The 27,047-nt window shown below is 41.6% G+C and overlaps 1 protein-coding gene across 4 annotated transcripts in view; it reads left to right on the top strand.

Annotated features, from left to right (window-relative positions):
* The window catches only part of b4galt2 (UDP-Gal:betaGlcNAc beta 1,4- galactosyltransferase, polypeptide 2), a 405,565-nt gene that overhangs the window by 288,101 nt on the left and 90,417 nt on the right, over positions 1-27,047 (top strand). For all 4 annotated transcript variants that reach the window (XR_005945547.1, XM_041208715.1, XM_041208713.1 and 1 more), the window contains one exon: positions 19,646-19,833. Coding sequence is in view for 3 of the 4 variants with exons in the window: in XM_041208715.1 (XP_041064649.1) it covers positions 19,646-19,833 (188 nt within the window). In the remaining variant the exon portion in view is untranslated. The remainder of the gene's footprint in view (positions 1-19,645; positions 19,834-27,047) is intronic.

Here is a 27,047-nt window from a genome sequence, read left to right as displayed (position 1 = left end):
GATGAGGAAATGTTGGACAGACTGGGCTTGTTTCCATGGAGTTTAGAAGAGTGAGTGGTGATTTGATTGAAGTATACAAGATCCTGAACAGCTTTGACAAGGTGGACATCGAAAGGATGTTTCCTCTTGTGGGTGAGTTCAGAACTAATGGGCACTGTTTTAAAATTAGAAGTCACCCTTTTAGGACAGAGCTGAGAAATTTTTTCTCTCAGAGGGTTGTGCAACTTTGGAATTCCCTGCCTCAGAAGGCGGGGGTGTGGAGGCGGAGTCATTGAATATTTTTAAGGCAGAGGTTGATAGATTCTTGTTAGGCAAGGGAATCAGAGGTTATCGGGGTCAGATGGGAATGTGGAAATCGAAACACAGGAAGATCAGTCATGATCTTATTGAATGGCAGAGCAGGCTTGAGGAGCCAATTGGTCCACTCCTGTTCCTATTTCTTATGTTCTTATGCTGGCCTCTCTGTTGTTGCACTGCACCATTACCACTAGCCAACCATTATTATTGTATTTTGTAAATCATCTAGCCTCTAGTGACTTCTAGTGACAAAAATGGGGAACTTCAATCACGCTGTCAATTCTCCAATATTAATTGTTTTTGTGGGTTTCTAAAATTTACAACATTTGCAATGTTGGTGAATAATGGGGAGGATTAACAATACAACATCGGTGCATTTTGTTAATATGGTAGAAACTCTTAAAACTAGACTAGAGGGAGCAAACTCGCAGTGTGGACACAGAGTTAAATTAACTGATTAAAGATTTCCATACAAATCATGAGCGATATTGTATCATACTTGTAATTTAACAGTGCTTTCTGGAGCCCTTTTTAACACTAATTAACTCTTTTGAAAAGAACTCTGGGTCTATATCAGTCTATGGATAGATCCAAGACAAAGGTATACCAAGTTCTCATCTGAGAGTTGCTCTATGCTGATGATGCCACACTACCACTCCAGACTGAGGGACACCTTCAGTAGCAAATGGACAGACTCTGTCATGCCTGGAAAGACCTTGAGAATCAGGAAAACAAATGTCATGGTCCAGGATGTTGCCATACTGCTATCTATCAGCATTGACAATGTGACACTGAAGGTTGTTGACAACTTGACATATCTAGGCTCCACAATCGCCAGTAATCTGTCACTTGACGCTGAGATCAACACACACACACATAGCAAAAGCTGCCGCTGTTATATCCAAGCTAAGAGTGTGGAACAACAGCAACCTGACTGAGAATGCTAAACTGCAAGTCTGCCAAGTCTGCATCCTCAGCACATTCCTCTACAATGGTGAGACCTGGGTAACATAAGCTAGGCAGGAGAAAAAGCTGAATATGTTCCACTTTGCTGCCTCCAATGTATCCTCATCATCTCTTGGCAGGACAAGGTCACCAATTCAGAGGACCTAGAGCATGCTAGGATAGCACACATTCATTGCCATGTCAATGTCATCTGCACTACCTTGGGTACAAACCTTTTGTACAGTGAACTGGTCACAGGGTCATGACCTTGCAGGCATTCATACGGCCATGACAAGGGCGCCTGCAAATGATATATGAAGATGGTGGACATTCACAACTGGGAGACAGTTGCTGACGACCGTGACATCTGGAGGCCGACTGTTTGGAAGGCCTTTGGATGAGGCGAGCAGAAATGAAAATCTCAGCTAGCTGAAAAGAAGCCCAGATAAAGCAAAGGCTGGTGAATCGTGCACTTTCTCATCCCACTGCATTTTTCTGCAGCAAATGTGGCAGAGACTGCCATGTCAGAGTGGGGCACCTGAGCCACACAAGGCACACAGTTGACCATCACATAGCACAAATGATCATCTTACAAAATGGAAGTTGAAAGTTATGGGGAGAGCTACAGATTGATGGGTCAATTGTTCTAAGCAGCACTCAGGCTGGCTGGGTGAAGCTGGCTTTTGTTGCCCATCACTAGTTACCCTTGTGAAGATAATATATGAGCATTTCATTTGAAACACTCCAGTCCATGTTGTAAAGGTACTCTTCAACAATGCTGTTAGGTAGGAAGTTCAAGGAATTTAACCCCATGACAATGAAGGAGTGGCAATGCATTTCCAACTCAGGATGATGCATGACTTGAAGGGGAACATGAATGTGACTGTGTTCCCATGCACCTACTCTCCTTCTGGATGGTAGAGGTCGCAGGTTTGGCAGGAGATAGTAGGGTGACTACCGATTATGGAATGAAATATCTTATGTTGATACTGTTCAGTTTTTTATTCCACAGGGAGACCGTTTACAATCTTTCCTCTTGTACTTTGACACTGCAATTATTCCACCTTCCTCCAGATGACATGTATTGCTGAGGTTTCATTGCCATGAAATTACATCTGCATAAAGATATCAACTCAATTTCAAATGCTTATTACCATAATTTACTGGGAATAATGAAATTGATGGATTGACGGATTATAATTTTTGGGCAGTCACCTTGTGGAGCTCGCCGACTGCCTACCCATTACAGCAGTGAAAGGGCCCAAGCTGCTTTGTGGCATAAGCCTTGTTTAAATGGAACCAGTGAGCTGTGGGTGTCCTGATGCACCTCATTGGATTGGGGTATTGCTGTAGGTGAGCCAGCAGAGACAGCAGCCGGCAGAGGATTCTCCTGCTCCCACAAAAGTAATTTAAGACTTATACCTTTTAGCACCTCTGCAGTTGAACGTCAGTGGTGGGAAAATGTTGGTGCATGCTCTGACCAGTTATCACCTAAAATGGATCCCAACCACATCATGGGACCCATATTTGGGGACTACATACAGAAAGGTTGGGCACATTTGCTGCCCAGCAATCAGCCTCATCAATATGTTTCTACCCTCCATAAAATTGAAGTCTTCCAGAATTCTGTTGCTTTGTCTTAACTAACACCAAATTCTGTTTCCTTATCATCCATCTGATTGTTGATTTACATTGGCTTCTGGTCATGCAATGTCTTGATTTTTAAATTCTCATCTTTACTTTCCAATCCCTCTACTGCTTTGCCTATCTATCTTTGTAACCTCCTCCAGCCCCACAATCCTACAAGATAATTGTATTCCTCTAATTCCGGCTTATTGTGCATCCCCAATTTTAATTGCTCCACCATTGGTGGCCATGCTTATAATTGTCGAGGTCTCAAGCTCTGGAATGCCTTCCTTACACCTCTCCACCTCTCTATCTCACTTTCCTCCTTTACGACACATCTTAAGACCTGCCTCTTTGACCAAGCTTTTTGTCATCTGACTTGTACATTTCATTAAGTGGTTCAGTATCATACTTCCTGTGAAGCATCTTGGGACATTTCATTTACTTAAAGGTGCTATATAAATATGAGTTGGTGATGGTGGCGGTAGCTGGAGCTTTAACATTAACTGTGCAGTAAGTTTACTGACCCCATTTTGAGGCTATTAGCCCTGAATTGATCCTATGTCTGTATGTGAGATTGAACATACAATGACTATTCTACATTAATAAACATTTAACAATTGGACTCATTTTTACTGTGCATAAAGATATCTGTTTGAAACAAAGTAGAATAATTAAATTATGTTATTGCAGTTCCAGTGGCAATTCCATCATTAGGGCTCTTCCTGACATTTAAAGAAACAATTGTTTGGCAAAACGTTTGAAAGAGAAATGATATATTTGTAGGAGTACCCAGAGTGCACTGCAGCCTTCATTGTTTATGCTTGTTCGCATTCTATTCTCCTTTTAAAAAGCTCCAAGTGATTCACTCAAGTTTTGCTGTGCAACTGTGACATTATCTCAAGTTTAGGACCATAGCTTTGTCTCTAATGCATTATCTGAACAATTAGCTCTTCCAATCTCCTTATAGGTTGTAACAGAGATGGTGTCTGTGAGCAATACTTCTATCAGTTTGATTTGTGTGCCCAGCACTTTAGTTTACATTGGGGATGTGATTAGATGACTCAAGCCTTTCAATTTAATGGAAGACATTAAACTTGATGTTTTCTTTCCCATGTAATGGCATTATTTAGAACGCAGCACGAGACTGCCTGACTGTTAGCAAAGGAACTAGTCACGTCACATTTGATAGAACCAGAGGGAAAGTTTTTTTTAGAGCATTAAAGAAGCATCAGACCTCAAAAACAAAGCCTGTTATCCTTTGAACGATCCAGTTTCTTTCTTTCTGTTCTATGCTGCTTGGTTTATTTTATTTTCTTCTTTCAAATTTTCTTTCTTGAAAGTCTTTTATGAAGTAGCGTTGTTCTCTTGGAAGAGTTGTCTGAGAAACTTTGTTTCGATGTTTCATGCATCCACAATAAAATAACATGATTTGCATTAAAAAGCAACATTGTTTAACTGAGAAGTGATTTCAATGATACAGAGAAAAAAGAATGAACTTGTTAAGTTTCCGCCTTTGAAGTGTCCTCACTGTTTTAATATAGGAAATGCAGCAGTCAATTCCACAAGGCAAGATTCCCCAAACAACAATGCAATAAATCAGCTGATCATCTATTTTAGCGATATTAGTTGAGGGCTACCTGTTTTGCCAGAACGCTGGGAGAACTCCCCTGCTCGTCTTCAAATATTGCAATGAAAGCTTTCACTGGAGAGGTCAGGCAAGGACTCGGTTTGAAGTCTCATATGAAAGATGACATCTCCAAACTGCAGTATTCTCTTGCTTCTGCACTGAAGTCTCGGACTAGAGACTTCAAGATTCTGGAATGGGACCTGAACTGATACCTTCAGCTCTATCACTGAGGCCAGGCTGATACCTGATGCACACCCTTTTGGGCTCATTTTCTCTCAAAAATGCCAACAATCTCCTTTCAGAAGAAAAATGGCATTGGGGTTAGGACAGACTGACTGAGAATTACTCTTTTTTTAGTGCTTCAAAAAGAAAACAATTTTTGTTACTTTGCAGACTTCCAGCTGCTGCAGATTTGAGCAGTGTGGCTGTGCTGCAGTGACATAGGCAATGGGCTTGGAAACATTGTTCTTGTGATGAATAAGCCAAGATCCTATGGCCTCCGGATCATCGGAGACCGGACATGTCCCAAGATGCAGTATGGGACTCTTCAAAATTCCCAATGTACTGACTGCGTCAGAATTGTCCTGGAAGTTTGAAATTCCGATGGACAATTCTTCTGTTTCTCCAGACCCTCCAAAATGGTCTCCAACTCTGAATTAGAGTTTCCAACTTTCTTGCCTGACAGAGAAACCTAGACTAACTCTTGGGTAACCATACAACTGACCATCTCCCCCAACCCCTCCCCAAATTCCCCTCCCAACCGACCTGACCAGACTAGCTCCCCCCACCTGACTCCCACATGACCCAACCTCACTGCCCTACTCAGCTGCCACACTACCCAACTGCCGCCCTGCCCTCTTCCCCACTCATATCATCTCTCATAAGACTTAGGAGCAGAAGTTGGCTATTTGCCCTATCGAGCCTGTTCCGCAATTCACTGAGATCATGGCTGATCTGATAATCCTTAATTCCACATTCATGCCTTTTCCCCATAACCCTTGATTCCCTTACTGATTAAAAATCTGTCTATCTCAGCCTTGAATATACTTAACGACCCAGCCTCTACAGCCTCTGCAGTAAAGAATTCCACAGATTTACTACTCTTCGAGAGAAGAAATTCCTCCTCATCTCTGTCTTAAATGGGAGACCCCTTACTCTGAGATTATGCCCTCTGGTCCTAGACTCTCCTACAAGGGGAAACAACCTCTCAGCATCTATCCTGTCAAGTCCCCTAAGAATCTTATATGTTTCAATAAGGTTGCCTCTCATTCTTCTAAACTCCAATGAGTACAGGCCCAACCTTCTCAACCTCTCCTCTTAAGAAAATCCCTCCATACCCAGGATCAACCTAGTGAACCTTCTCTGGACTGCCTCTAATGCCAGTATATCTTTCCTTAGATAAGGGGACAAAACTGTTCACAGTATTCTAGGTGTGGTCTAACTAGTGCCTTGTATAGTTTCAGCAAGACTTCCCTATTTTTATCCTCCATTCCCTCTGAAATAAAGGCCGAAATTCCATTTGCTTTCCCTATTACCTGCTGAACTTGTATGTTAGTTTTCTGGGACTCGTGTGCAAGGACTCCCAAATCCTTTTCCCTGTCAAAGTGCATAACCTCACACTTTCCCACGTTACATTCCATCTGCCAAGTTTTTGCCCAGTCACTTAACCTGTCTATATCCCTCCCCCTTACCCACTTACCTCGCCCACCCAAAAACACTCATTCACTAACAGACTGAAAAGCTGTTTACATGTCACAAAACTTTTCAGTATATTAGTAAACACATAGCAGAATATGGCAGCTAGTGCTGTAAAAAGGGGCATGGCTTCTACGTGGATTTCCTTCGCTGACGTCTCCAAGGTTTCCTGCGCTGACTTGAGTTCTGCAGGACCGTCCATCAGAAAATTGGCCAGAAAAATCGGAGGAAAGTAAAGGGGTACCTTTTTGTCCGATGAGGGTCGTAAATAAAGGTTCTGATCCTGATCGTAAGATTTGGGTCATAATTTCTACAGAGCTCAATAACAGGCCACTTGTTTTAGTTAAATACTTAGAGGCTGAAACAGATACTGCAAACTACATATTTTATGGTGAACGAGTGTGCTTATTGTAAGAGCATAAGCAAAAGGAGCAGGAATAGACCATACAGCCCCTCAAGCCTGCTCTGCCATTTAATACAATCGGGGTTGATATTCTGCCTCAACTCCACTTTCCCACCTGCTCCATGTGTCCCTAGATTCCCTGAGAGGCCAAAAATTTGTCTGTCTCACCTTAAATATATTCAACAATGGAGCATTCACTACCCTCTAGGATAGAGAATCCCAAAGATTCATAATCCTTTGAGTGAAGAAATGTTTCCTCATCTCAGCCCTAAATGATCCTTGACCTGAAAATGTGCCTCCATGCTCTGGATTTCCCAGCCATAGGAAACAACCCCTCATTGCCTACCCTGTCAAACACCTTTAGAATCTCAAATATTTCAATGAGATCACTTCTCATTTGTCAGAACTCCAGAAATTATAGGCTGGATTTATTCAGCCTCTCATCATAGGACATCCCTCTCATCCCAGGAATCAATCTATTGAATTTTTGCTGTATGATCTCCAGTGCAAGTATATCCTTCCTTAGATATGGAGGCCAAAGCTGCACATAGTCCCTCAGGTTTGAGGGACTCACCAAAGCACCATTGTAACAAGACTGTGAAGATAGACACAAAATATTCATTCAGATTCTCTGCCATTTCCTTGTTTTACATGATGATTTCTCCTGACTCTCCCTCTTGGGGACTAATGTTTACTTTAGCTGCTCACCTTCTGGTATACTTGCAAAAGTTTTTACCCTCTGTTTTTATGTATTCCATGTTTGCAAATTGCCAACATGTACATTTGTAATCTGTACACAACCTCAGATGAAAAAATGAAGAATTTAGCTTAAAGCTACCCTATTAAGTAATTTGGCCTAACTGGAAGATATCTGCTTATGTACTGCAGAGACCACATTTCTCCTACTTAATTTTAATTTGCATTTCCCAGCCTCCATTTTTACAGGTCAATTTTAGTCTGCCTAGGAATCGGGGAAGTTGGGGCAGAATGTTGTACGTCCCTCAGAAGCATTCCACTCATGCATGCCCCAGATCCACCAAAGCATTGGCAGAGGACAGGCAGAAAAAGACCTAGCTCAACATACCTGTGTAACAATGGCTTAAACCTCTCATGCAGTGGCCTGATTTGTTACTTATGTTAGCGGGCGGTTCAGCTCATCATTTTAGATGCCAATGATCCAGTCATTTGCTGATCTTGACAACTGACTTCCTCAGTTCTCAGTCAAAGAAATTTGGGCTGCTTATAAAACACATTCGCTATTGGCCATTTTTCATGACCATCCAAGACCAAGTTCACCCCATTGTGTCACGGTGAGTGAGTATTCATTAAGTTACCACAACACCACTGATATTCTAAACTCTAATTATCATTATGGATAACCTCATTGGTGTCTTTAAATGAGTTTTACTGAATTGTTAACTCCCTATGGTAAGAATAACAGCAACCATAACACCATGGGTATAATTGGACTGTGGTTGGGTGAGAATTGCATTTTCAGGGCTGAAAGGATTAAATCAAAAACTGGAAAAAGATTGATGATAGTGCTGTCCTTTAAGGTCTTTTCAGTTACAGACATTCAACTCATTGTGTTGGTGATCACATTTAATCTATGCTGGAGCAAACAAGTGGTAGTGGGGAAGGTTGGCAGTGAAGTTGCAAGTCTGAAAAATTGCAGCTTGTCACTGTTGATAACTATACTGTTTATCAAAGCCTATGTCTGATTGAATAGGCAGCCTATTTTCAAGGCTGTAGGGAAATTCCATTGTTTTTTATTCTTGGGACCAGCAGAATCCAAGGCATAGAACTCAGTTGACTTGATCGAGGAAGCCTGCACCATTGTCATATCAGAGGGATGCAGCATTAGAAGGATATTGTTGGTCCACCATCCTGTACATGACTGCAGAAGAACTTAAAATCTCCATCTTTAAACCAGGAATGCAAGAAGTGCTCTATCTCAATGAGAAGTAGCAAAGAGCTAGGGTTCTCACTTTGATTCTCTTCCTTGTAACTGCCTCTGAAGTGATATTGATACTTGGAAGTATATCCATCGTAAGCCAGAGTTGATCATTGTTTGTAACTATAGAAGTCTTTGCTACTTCTACTGGAAGTAAAATTAGTAACAATCCACAATTGGAGTAGACTCCACAGCAGAATGAAATGCTGCAATCAGCATTAATGGGAGTAGCTGGTAGCACAGGGAGCACAACTGATTCCTAATGTGCAACCATATTTGAGCTGATGATACTGTTTAATGGGAATAAAATGGATAGTAGGACAGCAAGTTGACATTGTGAGTTAGAGAATTAATGTAAAAGGATTCTGAAGTAGCAGGGATTAAGATGTTGTCAGTGATCCTGTATTCATGAATATAGATTAAAGCAGAAGTAAAGCTGATATATTAGACCATATTTGAATTAGAATTGACTGTATTTCTTTGTCTGTAAGCAGATGCAGCCCTTATTTTCCTGTATGCAGAAGATAATAAATGCTAATTGTGATGGAACAAATTGATTACAATGCTTGTGATAAATCATAGGCCTGTTTTTTTAAAAATTCCTTTCCCCTGCCCAAGTGTAAATGGTAGGAATATAATATCCTGGTTTTGCAGAGATCATATGTTGGTATGCAGGGATCTTGGAGCTTTACCCATCTCAATTTGAAATTATATGGTGTTAAGATTACCCAAAAGCAGCATTTAATTGCCATAGAACTGAAACAGTACCCATTGATGGATAATATTTGGGTAGAGAATGTTGTCTCTATGAAGATGAAATATTGTTAAATTGAGAATACTTTGGATGCACTATTAAAGAGCTTGGGTCTCCTTAACATTTGGAGTTAAAAGATTGAAGATATGTAAAATGTTAACATGATGTGGGAAACCAGATAAAATCTCACATTTGACTTCGGTTCTGTCTCTCTAAAAAATTGTCCAACTTTCCATCACTGATGAGGCTTAATTGCTAGTTGGCTTCAATGCTGTAACCAGTTGATGGGGAAAGTGGGAGAGAATATGACAAAACAAGAGCAAATAGTTGTCCGTGTACAATGTTCTTCCTCATGTTATAGATTCCATTCATTGTAACTATGGTGATATGAAGTTAATTGCTTGCGTTGGTGAAGCCTGGAAGAGGCAATGTGGGCTAACAGAAGTTTAAGTGAAAGAACTTTAAAAAATTAGTTAAGAAATGTAACACTCCATCCCATGATGAGAATGATGACTAATATGTGAAGTGACAATTGTATATTGTCTTTTTGTGATAAAGTATTATAAGGAACTTTTAGTTTATTGAATGTGGTGAGGATTGATTAACCAACTATCCAACTGGCATAAATGTTTCCTGCAAACACATGGAAAACTAATTTGGAGATGGGAATTTGCTGTTCAGTTAGCTAAATAATGCTGAATAAGCATGTATACTCAATTTGATTGCATAAACTTATGGAGGAGTCACATTACAGTGGTGACCTATGTATATGCTAAACAATGTGTGCATGAGAGTATTGCTTCTTTAAGATGCAGTTTCCAATTATGCAACCATGGTGGAAATTGTACTCATTAATGCTTGATGTTTTGAGAGCAGCAGGAACCTGACCAGCCACAGTGTACTATGGTAGTCTGCAAAACATGAGCAATAGTATCCCTTCATTGCCTGGTAATAATGAGCTGGTCAAATGTTAATTACTTCCCCTGAGAAGACAGGAGGAGAAAAGAGCATCTATTATTAATAAGCCACTGCATTCATTTTGTCAATCTTTTTCTAGTCTTTTTTTAATGGGCATTGAGATATGTATCATAACCATGCCCCTTTATAGTCAGCTTAGTTCAAACCACATTACAAATCTAAAAATAGATTTTGTGATATGTTTAAGCACCACTGCAGTCATTAAGAAATCTTGGACAGTTTCCTCCCTCGTGATCATATTTTTTAGTAAAACTAGTAACCCAATAATAGTTGGGAAAAAGAAAAGTGTGTGTCAACTTTTAAAAATCATCGTAAGAAAATAATCCGATCTTATTCCATCAGAGACCTAGCATAGCAGCCTCTGTGTTCATAGTGCACCCTCACTGGCATAACTTGTCCCACTTGCAAAGGGGTTTCAAAGAGCCAAATCCTAGAGTAAGCAGCAGAACCCTGGTGGTAATCTCTGTGTAGATTATTCCTAGTGCCATGCATTGGAATGGACAGGGAGAGAAAGCCAGGATTGCTAACACGTTGCTGAATGGGTGGTGAAGAAAAGAGGATTTCAGATTCCTGGGACATCATTTTGGGGCCGGATAAGGCTGTACTCAAGGGTTGGCCTGCACCTAACCATGCGCCTTCCCCTTCGTAGAATGGGGTAATTAGGGCAGTGGGGAAAGACTTAATTTAGCTGGAGTTGGTGGAGTGGCTGGGGGCAATGGTGAGCGAGGAAAATCCAAAACACGTGAGAAAAAGAGTAGCAGAACCTATGAGCAGAGTAGAGACAGTTACTCAAATAAGAGTCTGTACACATTGTCACGGACAGAGTTTATTGTTTTTATTGTCCATAATAAATGCATTTTTTAAATGTGTGTTTATTTCTTACCCTCCATGTGGTTTGTCCCAATTTAAATATTTCCAGCAGCAAGGTTTTGTGAATTAAAAAAAATTATCACACTCTTGCCTCCAAAGTTTTAAAGCAACATCTCACACATACTGTCACACATAAAAATAATAGATACAGGTGAGGAAAAGAATACAATTACAACTGGAAATTATTTCAAACTCTTTTGCAGCAGACATGTAGTTTCTTAGCTGAATTGATGCTATAGGTGGTGCGGATGTTGGGTAAAGGCAGAGGATTCTCAGTAAGCAGTGAGGTTTCTTGTAGTTGAATTGCCAGGAGGACAGCTCTCAGGTGAACTTGAAGGTGGAGCGTGTTTTCTTTCAAGGTTTAACATTTTTACCTTGGCTGCATTGTCTTGCAATGGCTCAATGGCTTTTCAGATGATCTCTCAGATGGAATCTTTCATGGTGTTTCTCTGATCCAAACAGCTTCTGCTGTGACTTTTGAAAGCAGGTACAAACATAGCTGTCTTAACCATGTGACATATAAAAGCCCAAAGACCAATTTCCCAAATAAGATAGTAGGTTAGGCCAATAAATACCCTTTACTGTGACCTTTCACACTTCAAATGTTTTGAGATGAGGCACTGTCACAATATAATGAAAGGTTGATGAGATTAATTTCATAATCGTCTAACACCCATTGATAAACAAATGGGCTGGTATCATACTCCTGGTTGTTTACCGTTCATTCTTAACAAAAGTACTTGTGAGTTTCAGAAGTGGCTGGAATTGTTCATTTTTTGAGGTACGTGCTTGAGTTTCAGGTCTTGTCTGGAGCCAATATTGCTAAAGTCAGATGATGTGTTGGCAGCCATCTTTAAAAACTGCTGTGTCCATTTTAAAAAACACAGCTTTAAACTTTGTAATATCCGCATGCCTGTAATGGGCATGACAACATATATGTAACTTCAGAAATAAACAATGGTGTTAGAAGCAAAAATTTAACTGAAAAGATATGATGTAGTGGGTACAACAGCTTTGGAAAGGGTACAGCGCAGCTTCCCCAGAATGATACTAGAGATTAAAGGGTTATTTTATAAGGCCAGGTTGCATTATTTTTCCTTGTATTCTCATTCATTTAGATGTAATAGAGGTGTTTAAAATGAGAAGTGATTCAATTGGGTAGATACACAGAAACTATTTCCTTTAATGGAGGAATCCAGAACAAGCTGTCATAATCATTAAAATACAGCCTCACCTCACCCAATTTAGGGGTGAAATCAGGAAGCATGTTTTTCCACACAAATTATGGTGGGAATCTGGAAGTTGCCCCCACAAAAGGCTGTGGTTGTTACGTCAGTTGGAGTTTTCAATTTCAAGATTGATAAGTTTTTGTTGGATAAGGGTATCAAGGGATAGGATCAAAGTGGGGTAAATAGAGTTGAGGTACTGGTCAATCTTGATGTAACGGAATTACAGGCAAGCTGCAGGGCTGAATCACCTTCTGTTCCTCATTTCAGGCTCCATGGCCTTTTGGTCTGTTGACTCTGTTGTAATTGTTAACATTCTGATGTGTGATGCATCATTCGCAGCAAAGTGTTATTTTCTGGTTGGATGGCGGAGGGAGCAGAGAGAGAGGGCAAAGTCAGTTGAAGTGCTTGTGTTCTTGAACATCCAGTGATTTGCTTTTATCTGTATGAGCATTAAATGCCACAAAGTCTATATCTACAAATTAATTATATATCAGTGTACATGTATGAGAGGACTTCCTGGGGAACAGTGGTTAGCAGGCTGCCTCTGACCCCCAAGTCCCACCACAGGACTGAATGGCCAAGGAAGATGATTTCGTAATGTGGTCAAACAGTTAATAATCATCTTATAAATCCTTCCAACACACAGCAATGGCAGGTGGTAAGAGTGGTAGAGATTCCTTGTCAGCCATGTGATGGAAAAAAGTTGGAGCCTCTACCTTCACTGTTCAGTGCTCCAAACTACAACCTGCATGTAAAAGTGCATGTTACCACAGAAACTCTGGCTCCCTGAGTGATCTGTAACACGTCACCTCATGTATTGGAAGGCACAGGTGAGATTTGTCAGAAAGCAAAGTGAAAGCAAGTTTGCAGCTACTGAGTAGCTTGCTTAATTCTTTTGCTTAATGATATGAAAACTTAACTAGAAAATGGTTGTCACTTTATAAATGCCACAGTGCACACTCATGAAAAGAAATGAGTTTCGACAACATTTAATTCAGCAGCAAGCATTTTGACATCGCCATCTAGTGAGAAAAGGCCACTGATGGTCTCTATGAAACATCATTCGCTGCTCGCAGTGAAAAACAAATGCTTTGAAACTTGCTTTTAATGTCGGGGTTAAATAATAAAAATGAATGCATACTAAGAACCAGACACTAGGGGCTGAATTTTTGGGGCTTCCTGAGGGCGACAATGGAGGCTGGCAGCCCAAAAGAATACTGACACCAGGTGGTGTGTCATGTGTAGGACATTGTTGCCAGCGCCAGACATTTTGGAGGAGAAGAATTTGGAACCCGAGAAGGTTTTCTGCCCCTTCGAGGCAGGCAGGCAATTAGGTTCATGAAGAGCCTTTTAAAAGTGAGTTTAAGGGGCTGCCTGGGATTTTCCAGTCTCTTTCCGGTTCCCGACGAAACAGGCAGCAGACCAACCACCTGAAGGCAGGCACCCAGCAGCAGACTTGGGTGCCAGCAATCCTGGCAGACCTACAGGCCCTCCCTGCCTGCCTTGGTGGGGGTACAGCTAAGACCACCCTATAGAGTTTCTCTTCCCTGCCCCTGCCCCCCTAAGAAATGGGGTATCCTGGCTGTTTTTTCTGTTTCTTTATAAACTTTTTAAAATGTGGCTCCTTGTTGAAGCACCCACTATGTTTCTTACCTTGTAATACAGCCAGGTACTCTTCTGAAGCTGGAAGGCCGCTAACTGGCCCTCCAACTTTGAGAATTCTCTCCACTTCCCCACCCGCCCAACACCGCCACCACTTCCCTCCCCATAACCCTTAATTGGAGATAGGATATGTGGCCACCTGCCTTGTCTACATACCCCAATACCCTTAGTTGTAAAATATCTATCAATCTCAGATTTATTATTATTAATTGTGCCAACATCTACTGCTTTTTGTGGAAGTGTATACAACACTTCTACTTTGATGCAGTATTTCTCAATTTCTCTACTCAATGGCCTGGCTCTGACTTTACAGCTATGCCCCTTTTTTCTAGACTTCCCCACCAGCAGAAAGAGTTACTCTCTATCTAACCTATCAATTCCTTTCAAAACCCTAAAGACCTCAATCAAATCACCCATTAACCTTCGGTATTCCAGCGAATAGAAGCCTACTTTATATAATCTCTCCAAATAATTTAACCCTTGAAGCCTTGTTAACATTTGCTCAATGGTTGTGTTGCTTTCCTTCCAAGGTCAGTATACCCCTTCTCAGATGAGGTGTGCGGTACTCCAAATGTGGGCTTAGCAAGGCTTACAACTGTAGCAAAACTTCCTCCCCTTTACGTTCTAGTTTTCTAGTTATAAAGGCTAACATTCTATTAGCCTTTTTAAAAAATATTCTTTGTACATTTCAGTGATCAATGTACTTAAACCTGTAAACCATTCTGGACTTCTATTGTTCCTATCTCTTCACCTTTTGAGTAACACCCTGATCCATCCTTTTTTTGGTTCAAGCTGGATGACCTGAGACTTAGCTGCGTTGAAATCCATCCGTTGTACTTTTTGCCCACTCATTTAATCTGTCAATCCTTCTTTATAATTTTCCACTACTTACTGTACCAGCACCAACCTTTATGACATCAGCAGACTTGGATTTATGGCTCTCTATTGTGTTATCTAAGTAATTAATAAATCACAACATTTTTATGTAGAACTTAATGAGCATAAAGTTGTATCTGCTGTTACCTGCCAGGTCTGTAGAAGTGGTCATTAAGGAATAACAGTTTGTATATAGCTGGAAGCTCACTGCTTAATTTGTTATAGGCCTCTAACAGGAAAAGTGGCCCAATCATGGCTAACAAAAGAAATTAAGGATAGTAGCATATCCAAAGAGGAGTCATATGAAGTTGCTAGAAAAGTAGCAAGCCTGAAGATTGGGAAGAGTTTAGAATTCAGCAAAAAGAGGCCAAGAGATTGATTAGGAGGGGAAAAAATAGAGTATGAGAGTAAACTTGCAAGGAACATAAAAGCAGACTGTAAAAGTTTCTATAATTATGTAAGCAGAAAAAGATTAGTGAAGACAAATGTAGGTCCCTTACAGTCTAAAATGGTAGAATTCGTAATGGAAAACAAGGAAATGGCAGAGCAATTAAACAACTACTTTAGTTCTGTCTTTACGGAGGAAGACACAAATAATTTCCCAGAAATACTAGGGGATAAAGGATCTAGAGATAAGGAGGAATTGAAGGAAATTAGTATTGCTAAAACAATAATACTGGAGAAATTAATGGGACGGAAAGCCGATAAATCCCCAGGGCCCAATAATCTACATCCCAGGGTACTAAAGGAGGTGCCATGGGAAATAGTGGATGCGTTGGTTGTCATCTTCCAAAATTCTGTAGATTCTAGAAAAGTCCTGGCAGATTGGTGGGTGGTAAATGTAACCCCACTACTTAAAAAAGGAGGGAAGGAGAACACAGCAAATTACAGACCAGTTAGCCTCACCTCAGTAGTAGGGAAAATGCTGGAGTCTATTGTAAAGGGTGTGATAACGGGACACTTAAAAAATATCAGCGGGATTAGACAAAGTCAACATAGATTTATAAAAGGGAAATCATGTTTGACATGGAGTTCTTTGGGAACATAACTAGCAGAATAGATAAGGGAGCACCAGTGGATGTAGTGTATTTGAATTTTCAGAAAGCTTTTGATAAAGTCCCACATAAGAGGTTAGTGTGTAAAATTAAAGCACATGGGATTGGGGGTAATGTATTGGCATGGATTGGGAATTGGTTAGCAGACAGGAAACAGCGAGTAGTGGGGTACCGAGGGATCAATACTTGGGCCCCAGTTATTCACAATATATAATCAATGATTTGGATGAGGGAGCCAAATAGTTGCTGATGACACAAAACTTGGTGGGAATGTGAGCAATGAGGAGGGTGATAAGAGGCTTCAGGGTGATTTAGATAAGTTGAGTGAGTGGGCAAATACATGGCAGATGCAGTATAAGGTGGATAAGCGTGAAATTATCCACTTCAGTGGGAAAAACAGAATGGCAGAATATTATTTAAATGGTGATAATTTGGGAAATGCTGTTGCACAAAGGGACCTGTGTGTCCTTGTACACCAATCACGGAAAGCAAGCATGCAGGTGCAGCAAGCAGTTGAAAAGGTAAATGGTAGGTTAGCCTCCATTGAGAGAGGACTTGAGTACAGGAGCAAGGGTGTCTCACTGCAGCTGTAACTCTTTCGAGTACAAACACATTTCCATCTGTTTCAGATGAAGTTACTTTGTTTCATAGTTTGCCATTGTGAGATTTGAACTCTTGATCTTGGGGTTACAAACCCAGTACCATAACCACTTGGCTATTTAGGCCAAGCATCACTGCAGCTGTACAGGGCCTTGGTGAGAACACACCTGGAGTATTGTGTGCAGTTTTAGTCTCTCTACCTAAGAAAGGGTATACTTGCCATAGAGGGAATGCAGTGAAAGTTCACCAGAATGATTCCTGGGATGGCAGAATTGTCATATGAGGAGAGATTGGGCCGACTAAGCCTGTATCCGCTGGAGTTTAGAAGAATGAGAGGAGATCTCATTGAAACGTATAAAATGCTGACAGGGCTGGACAGACTGGATGCAGTGATGATATTTCCTCTGTCTGGGGGTCTAGAATAAGGGGTCACAGTCTCAGGGTACAGGGTAGACCATTTAGGACTGAGATGGGGAGAAACTTTTTCACTCAGAGGGTGGTGAACCTGTGGAATTCTCTACCACAGAGGGCTGTGGAGGACAAGCCACTGAATATACTTAAGGAGGAAATAGATTTCTGGACTCTAAAGGTGTAAAGGGGTATGGGGAGAGCGCAGGAGTGCAGGGTTAAGATAGAGGATCAGCCATGATCATACTGAATGGTGGAGCAGGTTCGAAGGGCTGAATGACCAACTCCTGCTTCCATTTTCTATGTTTCTAGTGCAACAGAACAAAAGGACAGAGAACTTTGGAAGCAAATTAGCAAAAGAAATTGTAAAAAATTATTGGAACAGTCGATGACCTTTTCATGATTCAGCTTCTTAGAGATTTTACCAGAAAGGGGAACTCTCAGATTTAGCATTCAAGAGTAAGCTTCAGAAGATTTGTGATGTTTGATTGGGTAAACATCTGTACAGTAGTGATTATTGCATCATTAAATTAACCGGGTTCTATAAAAAGGATAATTTGATGTTAGAACATAATTTTAGAAGGGCAACTGTATAAATATGAAGAGAGACTCATAAGGTAGGGCTTCAGCGATGAATAATAATTATTGCGAGAGGTAAATTTTTTAAGCAGCTTTTTATATCTTTAATTCTTCATAGTGAGGGGTGGAAGCTGTTGGGAAATAATCGTGCTAAGCACTCGCTAAAGCTCCATCTTGAAAACTTTGTTGAAGGGCATAGAAGCCTTACGTAGCCGCAGTAAAAAAGAACAGGGTTCTGAACTATTTATCTCCTGGTGCAATGGTGGTACTGTGTTCAGGTTTGGAACCTGACTCCTTGCAGAGTCTTTGCCAAAGCAAATTGATGAACAGCCTGCCTTGGCTCCCCAAACAATTAGGGAATGCAGATGGGATACAGTGACAGATACCTGGGAAGGAAGTCTTGTTCCAGGAGGTTGCAGGTGCCAGCAGTGACCTGCTGTAAGGACCTGAGTCTCCTGAGGCACTGGTGCTGAGAAAGATCTAGAGAACTGATCCTCTGACTTATAGACCCTGTGTTGAGGATGTCACCTCCTTCCAGCTCCACCTCAGTGTCCATACCCTATGCCCTGTGGAGGGACTTACAGCTGAGGAGAAGGCAGCTGTTACTGGTGGTGTCTGCTCCTGACCCTCAGCAGAGATGGAAGATGGAGCTTTGTAAGCTGCTCCCATGCTATGGCAAAGGCTGGTAGCAGGGAAGTGCAGCTGAAGGTAGGTGAAGTGCTTTTCAAGAAGCTGGCAATCACCTGTCAAGCTTTGGTAGCATCTTTGACGGAAGATGTGCTTTGGACAGAAGTCTCTCAGTGGCCAAGAGTGGAGCTGTTCCCAGTTTGTCAGTTTCGCTGAAGGGTTTCTTCTCGCTGTGAACTCACCATGGTGACCTGGCGAGTTGCCATCTGGTTGGGGAGCAGGCTCCATGGTTGTGAAATCCAGGATTTAGGGCTAAAACACCTCATAATTGGCATAGTAACAAGCTCATTAAGTTCTTAATTACTTACCTGACACATCCAAGAGGGTTTTCCACCTGCCTCCAATGCCTTGCCTGGAAAACCGGCTGAGGGTGGCATCACGTCAGGATTCTGACCAAGCATCAATTTCTGGGATTTTGCCACCCCACCTGCCCTTGAACCCACTTCCAATAGTCAGGGAAAATTCTTCCTATAGAATCTGAAAGCGATTTAGACTGATAAACTACAGGACATGGGAATCGTATTGTATTTGCAATATTTTAAAAAGTGCACAGGATGTTTGAATGCTTATTGAGGAGCACAGCATGCAAAAGTGAACATTGAATCCACATCATGCTTTAATTAGGCAACAGCCAGAATATTACCTGCTTTCGGATTGAATGTTTCAGATGTTTCGATGAGAGCACACGACAGAGCAGATTGCTGAGCTGGATCAGGTTATTCTCATTAAAGTAAAGGTTAAACTGTGGGGAAAGGAGTAGGGTCGAGTTGCTGTGAATTTGCATTTCCAATAGAAATTAATTCAAATATAAATATTCTGCATTCAGTACAGAATTCATTAAACAAGAGGGCTTAATAGCAAAATTTGAATCAAAATGTTTAATAAGGAAATGAGATATAATGTACCTTTTGAGAATTTTCTAATACTAGATATGGAATGCACTGGTAGATAAAACTGTTATAATTAATTTAAAGGGATTAATTCTCCAGTGGTAAGGAATTACAAGAGTCTCCCACATAGAATCATGAAAATTTATGGCACAGAAGGAGGCCATTCAGCCCCATCATGTCATGTTGGCTAAAAAAAAGAGTTATCCAGCCTAATACCACTTTTTAGCTCTTGATCCATAGCCTTGTAGGTTACAGCACCGCAAGTGCATATCCAGCACTGTCTAAATTGAAGAAATTCATGGATTTTGTGAACTTCAGAATTCACAGGGTGTTCACAACAGATTGTAATCACTGTTATACATTAAGGTATTCTGTGAACTCTTGAATATGTTAGGACTTGATATATTTATTTTCCTCTATACTCCTATCTTGTACACCATCACTGAGTTCAGGGTGCACAGGACGTGCATTTTACATGTATTTCTCTGCTTATTTTTTGTCTTGCAGCACGGTGAAGGCATGTTTAACCGAGCAAAGTTGCTGAATATTGGCTACATGGAGGTACTGAAGGATGCAGAGTATGACTGCTTTGTGTTCAGTGATGTGGACTTAATCCCAATGGATGACAGAAACCTCTACCACTGTTATGACCAGCCGCGACATTTTGCCATTGCGATGGACAAATTTGGATTCAGGTGAGATCATTATTAATTCTTATTACTGGCAAGGAAACATTCCTAATGTTTAATTTCTTTAAAAAACACATTACTATCTCTGCAATATCAGTAAGTCTAGCAAAGCTGGACTGTTGGAAAACCTACAATGGAGAATCAGAAACTTTACAGCGGATACTCCAGTTAGGAGGGAACAATGAATCTGCATCTCATTTTCCTAGGTCACCATTGAGATTTGAGTACCATGACAAAACTTGACACAAACTTTTCAGTTCTCCTTCTTCGGAACTCTGATGTTCCCCAGTTATGTACGTACAAGTTGTGGCAAATAGTAACAGATGGATGAATTACTGGTAACGAGCCCCTTGCTGGTCTTCATTTTTTATAAGCATTTATGCTTGTATTCAAGTGGTCTGCCAATTATTTCAGGCCACAACTTGATTACATCCTGATCACCCATTCCACTAAATATAATTTTCTATCAGAGAGGGATTTGCGATTTATACTGGTTGTCTCAATCCCCAATTTGTTACTGTCTATAACTCTCTTGTGTTCCTTTGCACTATGTAATTATAGATTTTTTTTTAAATGTACTCTTTCCACACATATTTCCAAGAACCCATTCCTAGTTCCATGCTTCTGATGCTGCACCTTGTCCAATACAAATAACCCTGCAGAAAAAGGAGTTCAGTTACAGGTGTCTTGATCTTTGGCTTGCTCTAGTGCTACTCTTGAAGCACTATCCAGGAGACGGACGATGTAGTTTGAATTATTATCTGGTTCTAAAGAATTAAGTTCAAAATACGAAGTAAGTGTAGAAGCCTTTCATTTTTTAACAATTCAAATAGTCTGCCTACCTGTTAAATAGTGCTGCTTTGCAAAACAATTTGGGCCAGAACTCCCATGGAGCGGCAATCACTCTGCTCCTTTTTATTTGCCTTAGTTGGGAGCTACACATTTCTTCCCCAGTCTACCATTCCAGGCCTGATGGGAAATGTGCAGCGCAGCAGCTCCGGAGTCCTTACCATTCAGGGGCTAGAGAAGCCACGCCCCCTTTTTATAGCACTAGCTGCCATAAATCAGGTGCATTTATAGGTCCTAGCCACTTTGAGAAGCTAGGGAGAAAGTAAGTGTGTAAGGTAGGTGGGTGAGGGGTTATGTTGGTCAGGGGCGGGGATTTGCTGGGAGGTGGATAGTTGGACTGTGTAGGGTAGTCTTGGGGGATGGGGTGGATGTTGAGGGGTTTAGAGGGTTGTGGGCGTGTAGAGGGGGAAGTTAGGGAATGTGTGGCTAGTCGGGGGTGGGGTTAGTAGGGATGTGGGTTATTGGGGGTGTTGGAGTGGTAATCAATGGATCGGGAGGGTAGTTGGGATGTCGGACGGGTGGTTGGGGGAAGTGTGCGGGGTTCCAGTGAGGGTTCATGGGGTCAGTAGAATAGTTAGCCAGGAGTTAGAAGTGGCTTTAATCCTCCTAACTTTTCCTGGGTAATTATTCTGCTAAGAGATTTAAATTGGAGTTTTGGGATAGTTCCCAGTGCAAGGTAATTGCCAATAGGAAGTTGCCCATCCCGGGCAATTGCCATGTAGTCCTGGCATAGAAACTTCATGGTGGGGGGTGGTGGGGTATTCCCTACTGCATCTTCTGAGTTGGGGGTATTCCCCACTGTATCTTTTGTGGTATGCCCCCCTAGAGGTTCGAAGTTCTGGGCCACCAAAAATGCTCTGAAACATGTAAATTCAAAACGTTTCAATTAAAGAAGAAAGGATACAAGGGAGCATGGAAAATAATTGACACTTAGGCATGACTACAGAACAAATAGTGGAATTGCTGTTGAGTAAATAGTGGATACAAAGGGTGGAATTTTAACTGTGCTGCGCTGTTGCTGATGGCGGAACAGGAAGTGGGCGCCACAGGAAGTGGGTGCCACTTCCTCTCTCTTGCTATTTGCTGGTTCCCACATAATTCCAATTAAAATTTCAACTGCTGGTGGCGTGTACAGGGGTCATGTGTGATCACATGGTGGGGGAAGCTTTACAGTGCAGCAGGTGGTCTATAACAGAGCCTCCTGGACAAACAGCAGGGTGCTGCATTAGAGCCACAACTCCACTACCATTAACATAAGACTTATTGAGACCACAAAGGTGGCATGCTTGTTTTTCAAGTTTAAATTTCACTTGTAAATAATTCACATTACATTATACTTCATGTGTGTATGATTGTTATTTGTTGAGAGTAGCTTAGTCAGAGAGACAAATGTACTGGCATGCCTCATGATTGTGATGCGTTGATGGTTACGGGAATTAGAAGCATTTCCTTGTTGTGAAAGAAATGATGATCTGTTTTTGCATTCACTCTTTATTAAATGCTCATGTTTGTGTCCAGTGTTGTACTGGCCCCTCTGAGGGACAACTGAACTTGCAGGCTCAGCTGACCCTCCGCTCTATGCATTGTAAAGAATATTGTGGGCATAGTTGAAATGTTGTAGGTGAAAGCAAAGCCCTGGAAGGATCCTCCCAGCCAACACCCTGAGATGAACCAACATGTAAACAGAACTGACACCACTCTTTGGGACCATAATTTTCTTACTTTGACTGACTGTTCGCACCACACCCATGAGGTCAGACTCTTTCCACCTCATTCCTCCATTTCCCTACACCCCACCCTCTGTCCTCCATTGGATCCCTCTTCTACTCCTCCTCCAACGCCAACCCCACTCCTCCATCCCCCCAACCCCATTCCTCCATTCCTCCGACCCCACTCCTCCATTCTCCCGACCCCACTCCACACCTCCCCTCACCACTGACTCGCCCTTGCCAGTCCCGAGCTTCCATGCAATCCGCCATTCTCCTGCTCCCCTCCCATGTGCCACAGAGCTCAGCAAAGTAAATCACTGACCTCAGACACAGCTGCACAAAGCTGACTGTTGCGCACCACCACCTTTAAATGAGCATGAAACCAAGTGCCATGAGTTTCTTGTCCGCCACTGACTTTATCATGAAGGTGGAATGTGATTATTAATATAATGAGTATTTATGGTATGCAAATGTATTACAAATAGGAATCCACCACAGGACGTTATGAGGCCTGACCTGCCACAAACACACCACTGAGTTAATCTCTAAATTTGAACCTGCCTCATTAAAGCTAACTTTCAGCTCCTGCCTAATTAAGCCCATCACATTTCCTGCTCTTGCCCCATGAAATGCCCCCTTCCCTCTCTCCAAGGTGTGTTTTAAACATAGCAAACAGGTTCCAGCAAAAATGATATCACGTAGTTCAGATGATGCAGCAAGCCAGAAGCATTCAATATTTGGGAATTGCAGTCAGTGACAGGTGCATCGATCTCTCTTACTATAAACTGCAGCTGGTATGTCTGAACTTCTCAACATTTGAGTCTCCTATATCACACGTTGGCATTCAGTAACTAGCTGGTAGCAACAAAACTAAATGGGAGGAGAGTGGGATACAAAGGTTGTTCATTGCAGACTGAAGCAAAAAAAAATGCAAAAACAGCTTCTGAGGATAGAGTTTTGCCGATTGTGTCCTGAGGTTGCAAACACAGAGTGACCAGTAACCTTCCATTACTTGGACAGAATTTTTAAAGGAGGGCCATACATGTATGGGAAACCAATTTCTTGATTTAAAATATTTTTTGAAAATAAACATAATGAAGTAATCAAGTAATGAAGTAGCACTCCTATGGCAGCTCTCACAAGAATATTGCATGTAGACATGATGTGAGCTTCACTGGGGTTGTGTTATAATAGAATCCCTTGTTCATTGGGGATTATTATTCAAATTAAGCTCTGGCCATAACCTGCCCGTTGAAATAATTAGTATTCCTGGCAGTAGGTTCCCTTCCTGATAAAGAATTTGAATATAAGCCTTGCAGATGGTCCTGTCATAAGGAGAGCTGCATAACACAATTTCTGATTCCGGGAAATTTATAACAAACAGCTTGATCAATCAAATTTGCCCTGGGACTCGAGAATATGTATGTTATTAGTAGAAAGAAGTAAAAAGAAATTTTAAAATTATACCATTGCAAAAGCTAGGGCTGTGCCAGCCTTGAATAATTAGGCTTATGAGAAAACTTATTTACTGCAAAATTGTGTTGTCAGCCCTGTTTTAAGGTGGTTGTAAGGGTAAAATATATGTTTGTCAAATTGGCCAATAAACTGTGCTCTCACATTTAGCGGATATAAAGAACATTAATGTTATTTGAAGAACGTTGTACCTATATAAATAAAAGTGATCTTAGACTTCTCAGGACAGCCAGTGAGTAACACTAAAAGTGGCCCCTTTGAACTTTCAACTCTGTTGGTAGATTGTGATCCCCTTACATTTGGTGATTGATAATTGAAAAAGTGGCTTTTAAATTGTGGATGGTGCTGTGGACTGACCTCATGGTGTTCAACTCAAACTCCTATTGGGTCCTTACCTTAACTAACGTATTGCAACCATACAGTTCCTTCAGTAAAGAAGGTAATTCAAAGAGCGGGTGTTGTGAATAGTAAATGACTGCACCTTGATGTGCCCCAGTTAAGATTGACTCGTTTACTCAATAATTCCACTTGCAAGTTTTCTCTCAGGAGTCCTATATTTTTCCAGTAGTGTAAACCAAGGGATTCTCTCAAACACTGACTGTTGATATCATTGTTAACAGTTTGATTCGATCCAACAAGTCTTTTTTCCCCCTTATCACTGCCAAGTGTTTAACTATGTTGGAGCAAACAGTTGGCAGAGAGAGAAAAGATGTCTGAAAGTATGCTGATCACGGGGAAAGGAATGGGCATATGCTTCAGTCATTCAGTAATTCTGCAGTGTTGCTTCCTAGCTGCCAAACAATTCCCCTATTATACCCTACTGCAAATCACATTTCAATTCAAACAGGCTGTATATTAAATTACTGTTTTTAGGGCAGTTGAGTTAGCTGTTCTGGTACAAGAGTATCAGTAATTATTTATGTCTTGAGTTTGACTGGCAAGGTGAATAATTAAGAACTTACTGAGTGCAACTATTTGTGACAAAGGAACAACAGACAAGGAGATTGCTTTATATATCTGACTGAAGTATCTATTCTGAGCTGTATAAAGCCCTAGTTTAGTTATTCTTGTGGCTGTACATGCTAACGGGGAGGCTTGTTGGGAGTTGTGAGGCCATGATTACTGCTATAATAAAAACAAAAATTACTGGAAGCACTTTTCAGGTCAGGCAGCATCTGGAGAGTGAGAAAAACAGACTTATTGGGCTGCATATTATGGGTGGGCGGATGGCTTGCTCCCCCCACCCCGACTGCAGTGGAAGCGAAGTTGGCATGGAACCGACTCACTCCATGCCAGCCCACCCCCTAGCCATAACCAGTTGTGGACAGGCTAAATCACCCGGCCCCCATTGTGGAGGAAGTGCTGCCCTCGGGATCTGCTGGCCAACCGGATTGGGTGGCAGCTCCAGCAGTCCTGGCAATGCCAAGGGTGCATCAGTGGGCGCTGCCAGGACTGCAACCAGTCCCAAGAAGAAAGCACAAATGGATCCCGGGGCAAGGGAAGTCTGGGGTATTGGACAACTGCGGGAAGTGATGGGATTTGCTGAAGAAAGTGGGGGCACTATCTTAGGGGGCTTTCCCCTGATGCACAAAGGGCACAGTTCACCCTTCTTTCCACCCTTTTAAAAAGTTTTTTCAAAAAGTGACTGCCCACTCCCGCCCCGCTTGCCTATACCAACCATGTTATGGCATGGGCTGCATATTATTAGGGTCAATTGGCTTATTAACAAGAGTGGGCAGGAGGGTGGTGGGGTTGATACCTGCCCTATTTTATGTGCCGTCAGCCAAAAACATGCCCGGTGGGGGCATGTAAAATCCAGGCCAATGTTTCAGGTCTGTTACCTTTTATCAGAGCTGAGAAAATTTAGAAATGTCTTAAGTTTTGCACAACAGAGACTGGCGGGTGAGAAGAACAAAAGGGGAAGTCTGTGAAAAGGTAGGGGGCAGGAGCAATTAAGTAACAAGTCCAAAATGGTAATGGTAGTGGGGAGTGGTAATCAAACAAAATACATGTCTAGAGGAGGCATGAATGGCAAGATAGCTGCTGTCCAAACACAACATTATTCAGAAAGAAACAAAAGAGAAAACCAATCCAACAAAAGAAAGAAACAAAATGGGGGAAGAGGTTGTGATCTAAAATTGTTAAACTCAGTGTTGCATTCAGAAGGCCGTAAAGTGCCCTGTCAAAAGATGACGTGCTGTTCTTCAAGCTTACCTTCATTGGAACACTGTAGAAAGGGCCAGAGGGGGGAACAAAGTGGAGAATTAAAATGAGAGATGACTGTAGGCTCATGGCCAAACTTTAATATCGAATGGAGGTGTTCTGCAAAATCTCACCAAGACATCATTTGGTGGTCTCATTGTAGAGGGGACCATGCCATGAGCAGTGAATCCAGCATACTAAATTGAAAGAAGTACGAATAAATCATTGTTTCACCTGGGAGAAGTATGTGGGGCCTTGGACAATGAAAAGGGAGGAGGTAAAAGGGAAGGTGTAGCATTTTCCACATTTGCACAGAAAGGCGCCATACGAAAAGGAGGCAGTGTTGGAGGTGATTGAGGAGTGGGCCAGGATATCACAGAGGGAATGGTCCCTTCAGAATGCTGAAAGAGGAGAGGAAGATGCATTTGTTGGTGGCATCATGGCAGAGGATGATCCATTGAATATAGAGGCTAGTGGGGTGGAAGGTGAGGACAAGGGTTCATGGTTCTGTCATGGTGCTGGGAAGGAGGGTAATTACTGCTAACCAGATTTGCCACTTGTAAGTCACTTAGGCTGGGAGTTTCTTTGGCCCACCTTCCTCTCCACCCCTTAACTTTGGCAGAAACCTTATTTATGAAGAAGATATCTGCTGCACTTATGATTACAGAGTGGGAGAAGCCCAAGGAAATTCCCAGCATTAGAGCTCATATTTTAAATGTAATAAAAACAGAAAATGCTGGAAAAACTCAGCAGGTCTGGTAGTATCTGTGGAGAGAGAAGCAGAGTTAATGTTTCGAGTCCGTATGACTCTTTTCAGTTTTAATGTCATTGGCAAAAGGAAAATTTTTTCGTGGAGTTGTCGGGATCTGGAACTCTCTACCTGAAGACGGGTTCCATAGATAATTTTAAAAGGGAGTTGAACAGGTATTTAATGATAAACAGATGAAAAATGGGGTTGTGGGACTAAGCATGACTGTACCTTCAAAG

Source organism: Carcharodon carcharias, chromosome 16 (genome assembly GCF_017639515.1).
Source record: "Carcharodon carcharias isolate sCarCar2 chromosome 16, sCarCar2.pri, whole genome shotgun sequence".
NCBI lineage: Eukaryota > Metazoa > Chordata > Chondrichthyes > Lamniformes > Lamnidae > Carcharodon > Carcharodon carcharias.
Note: the sequence above shows the minus strand (reverse complement) of the source record. Positions and strands in the feature narration are given on the sequence as shown.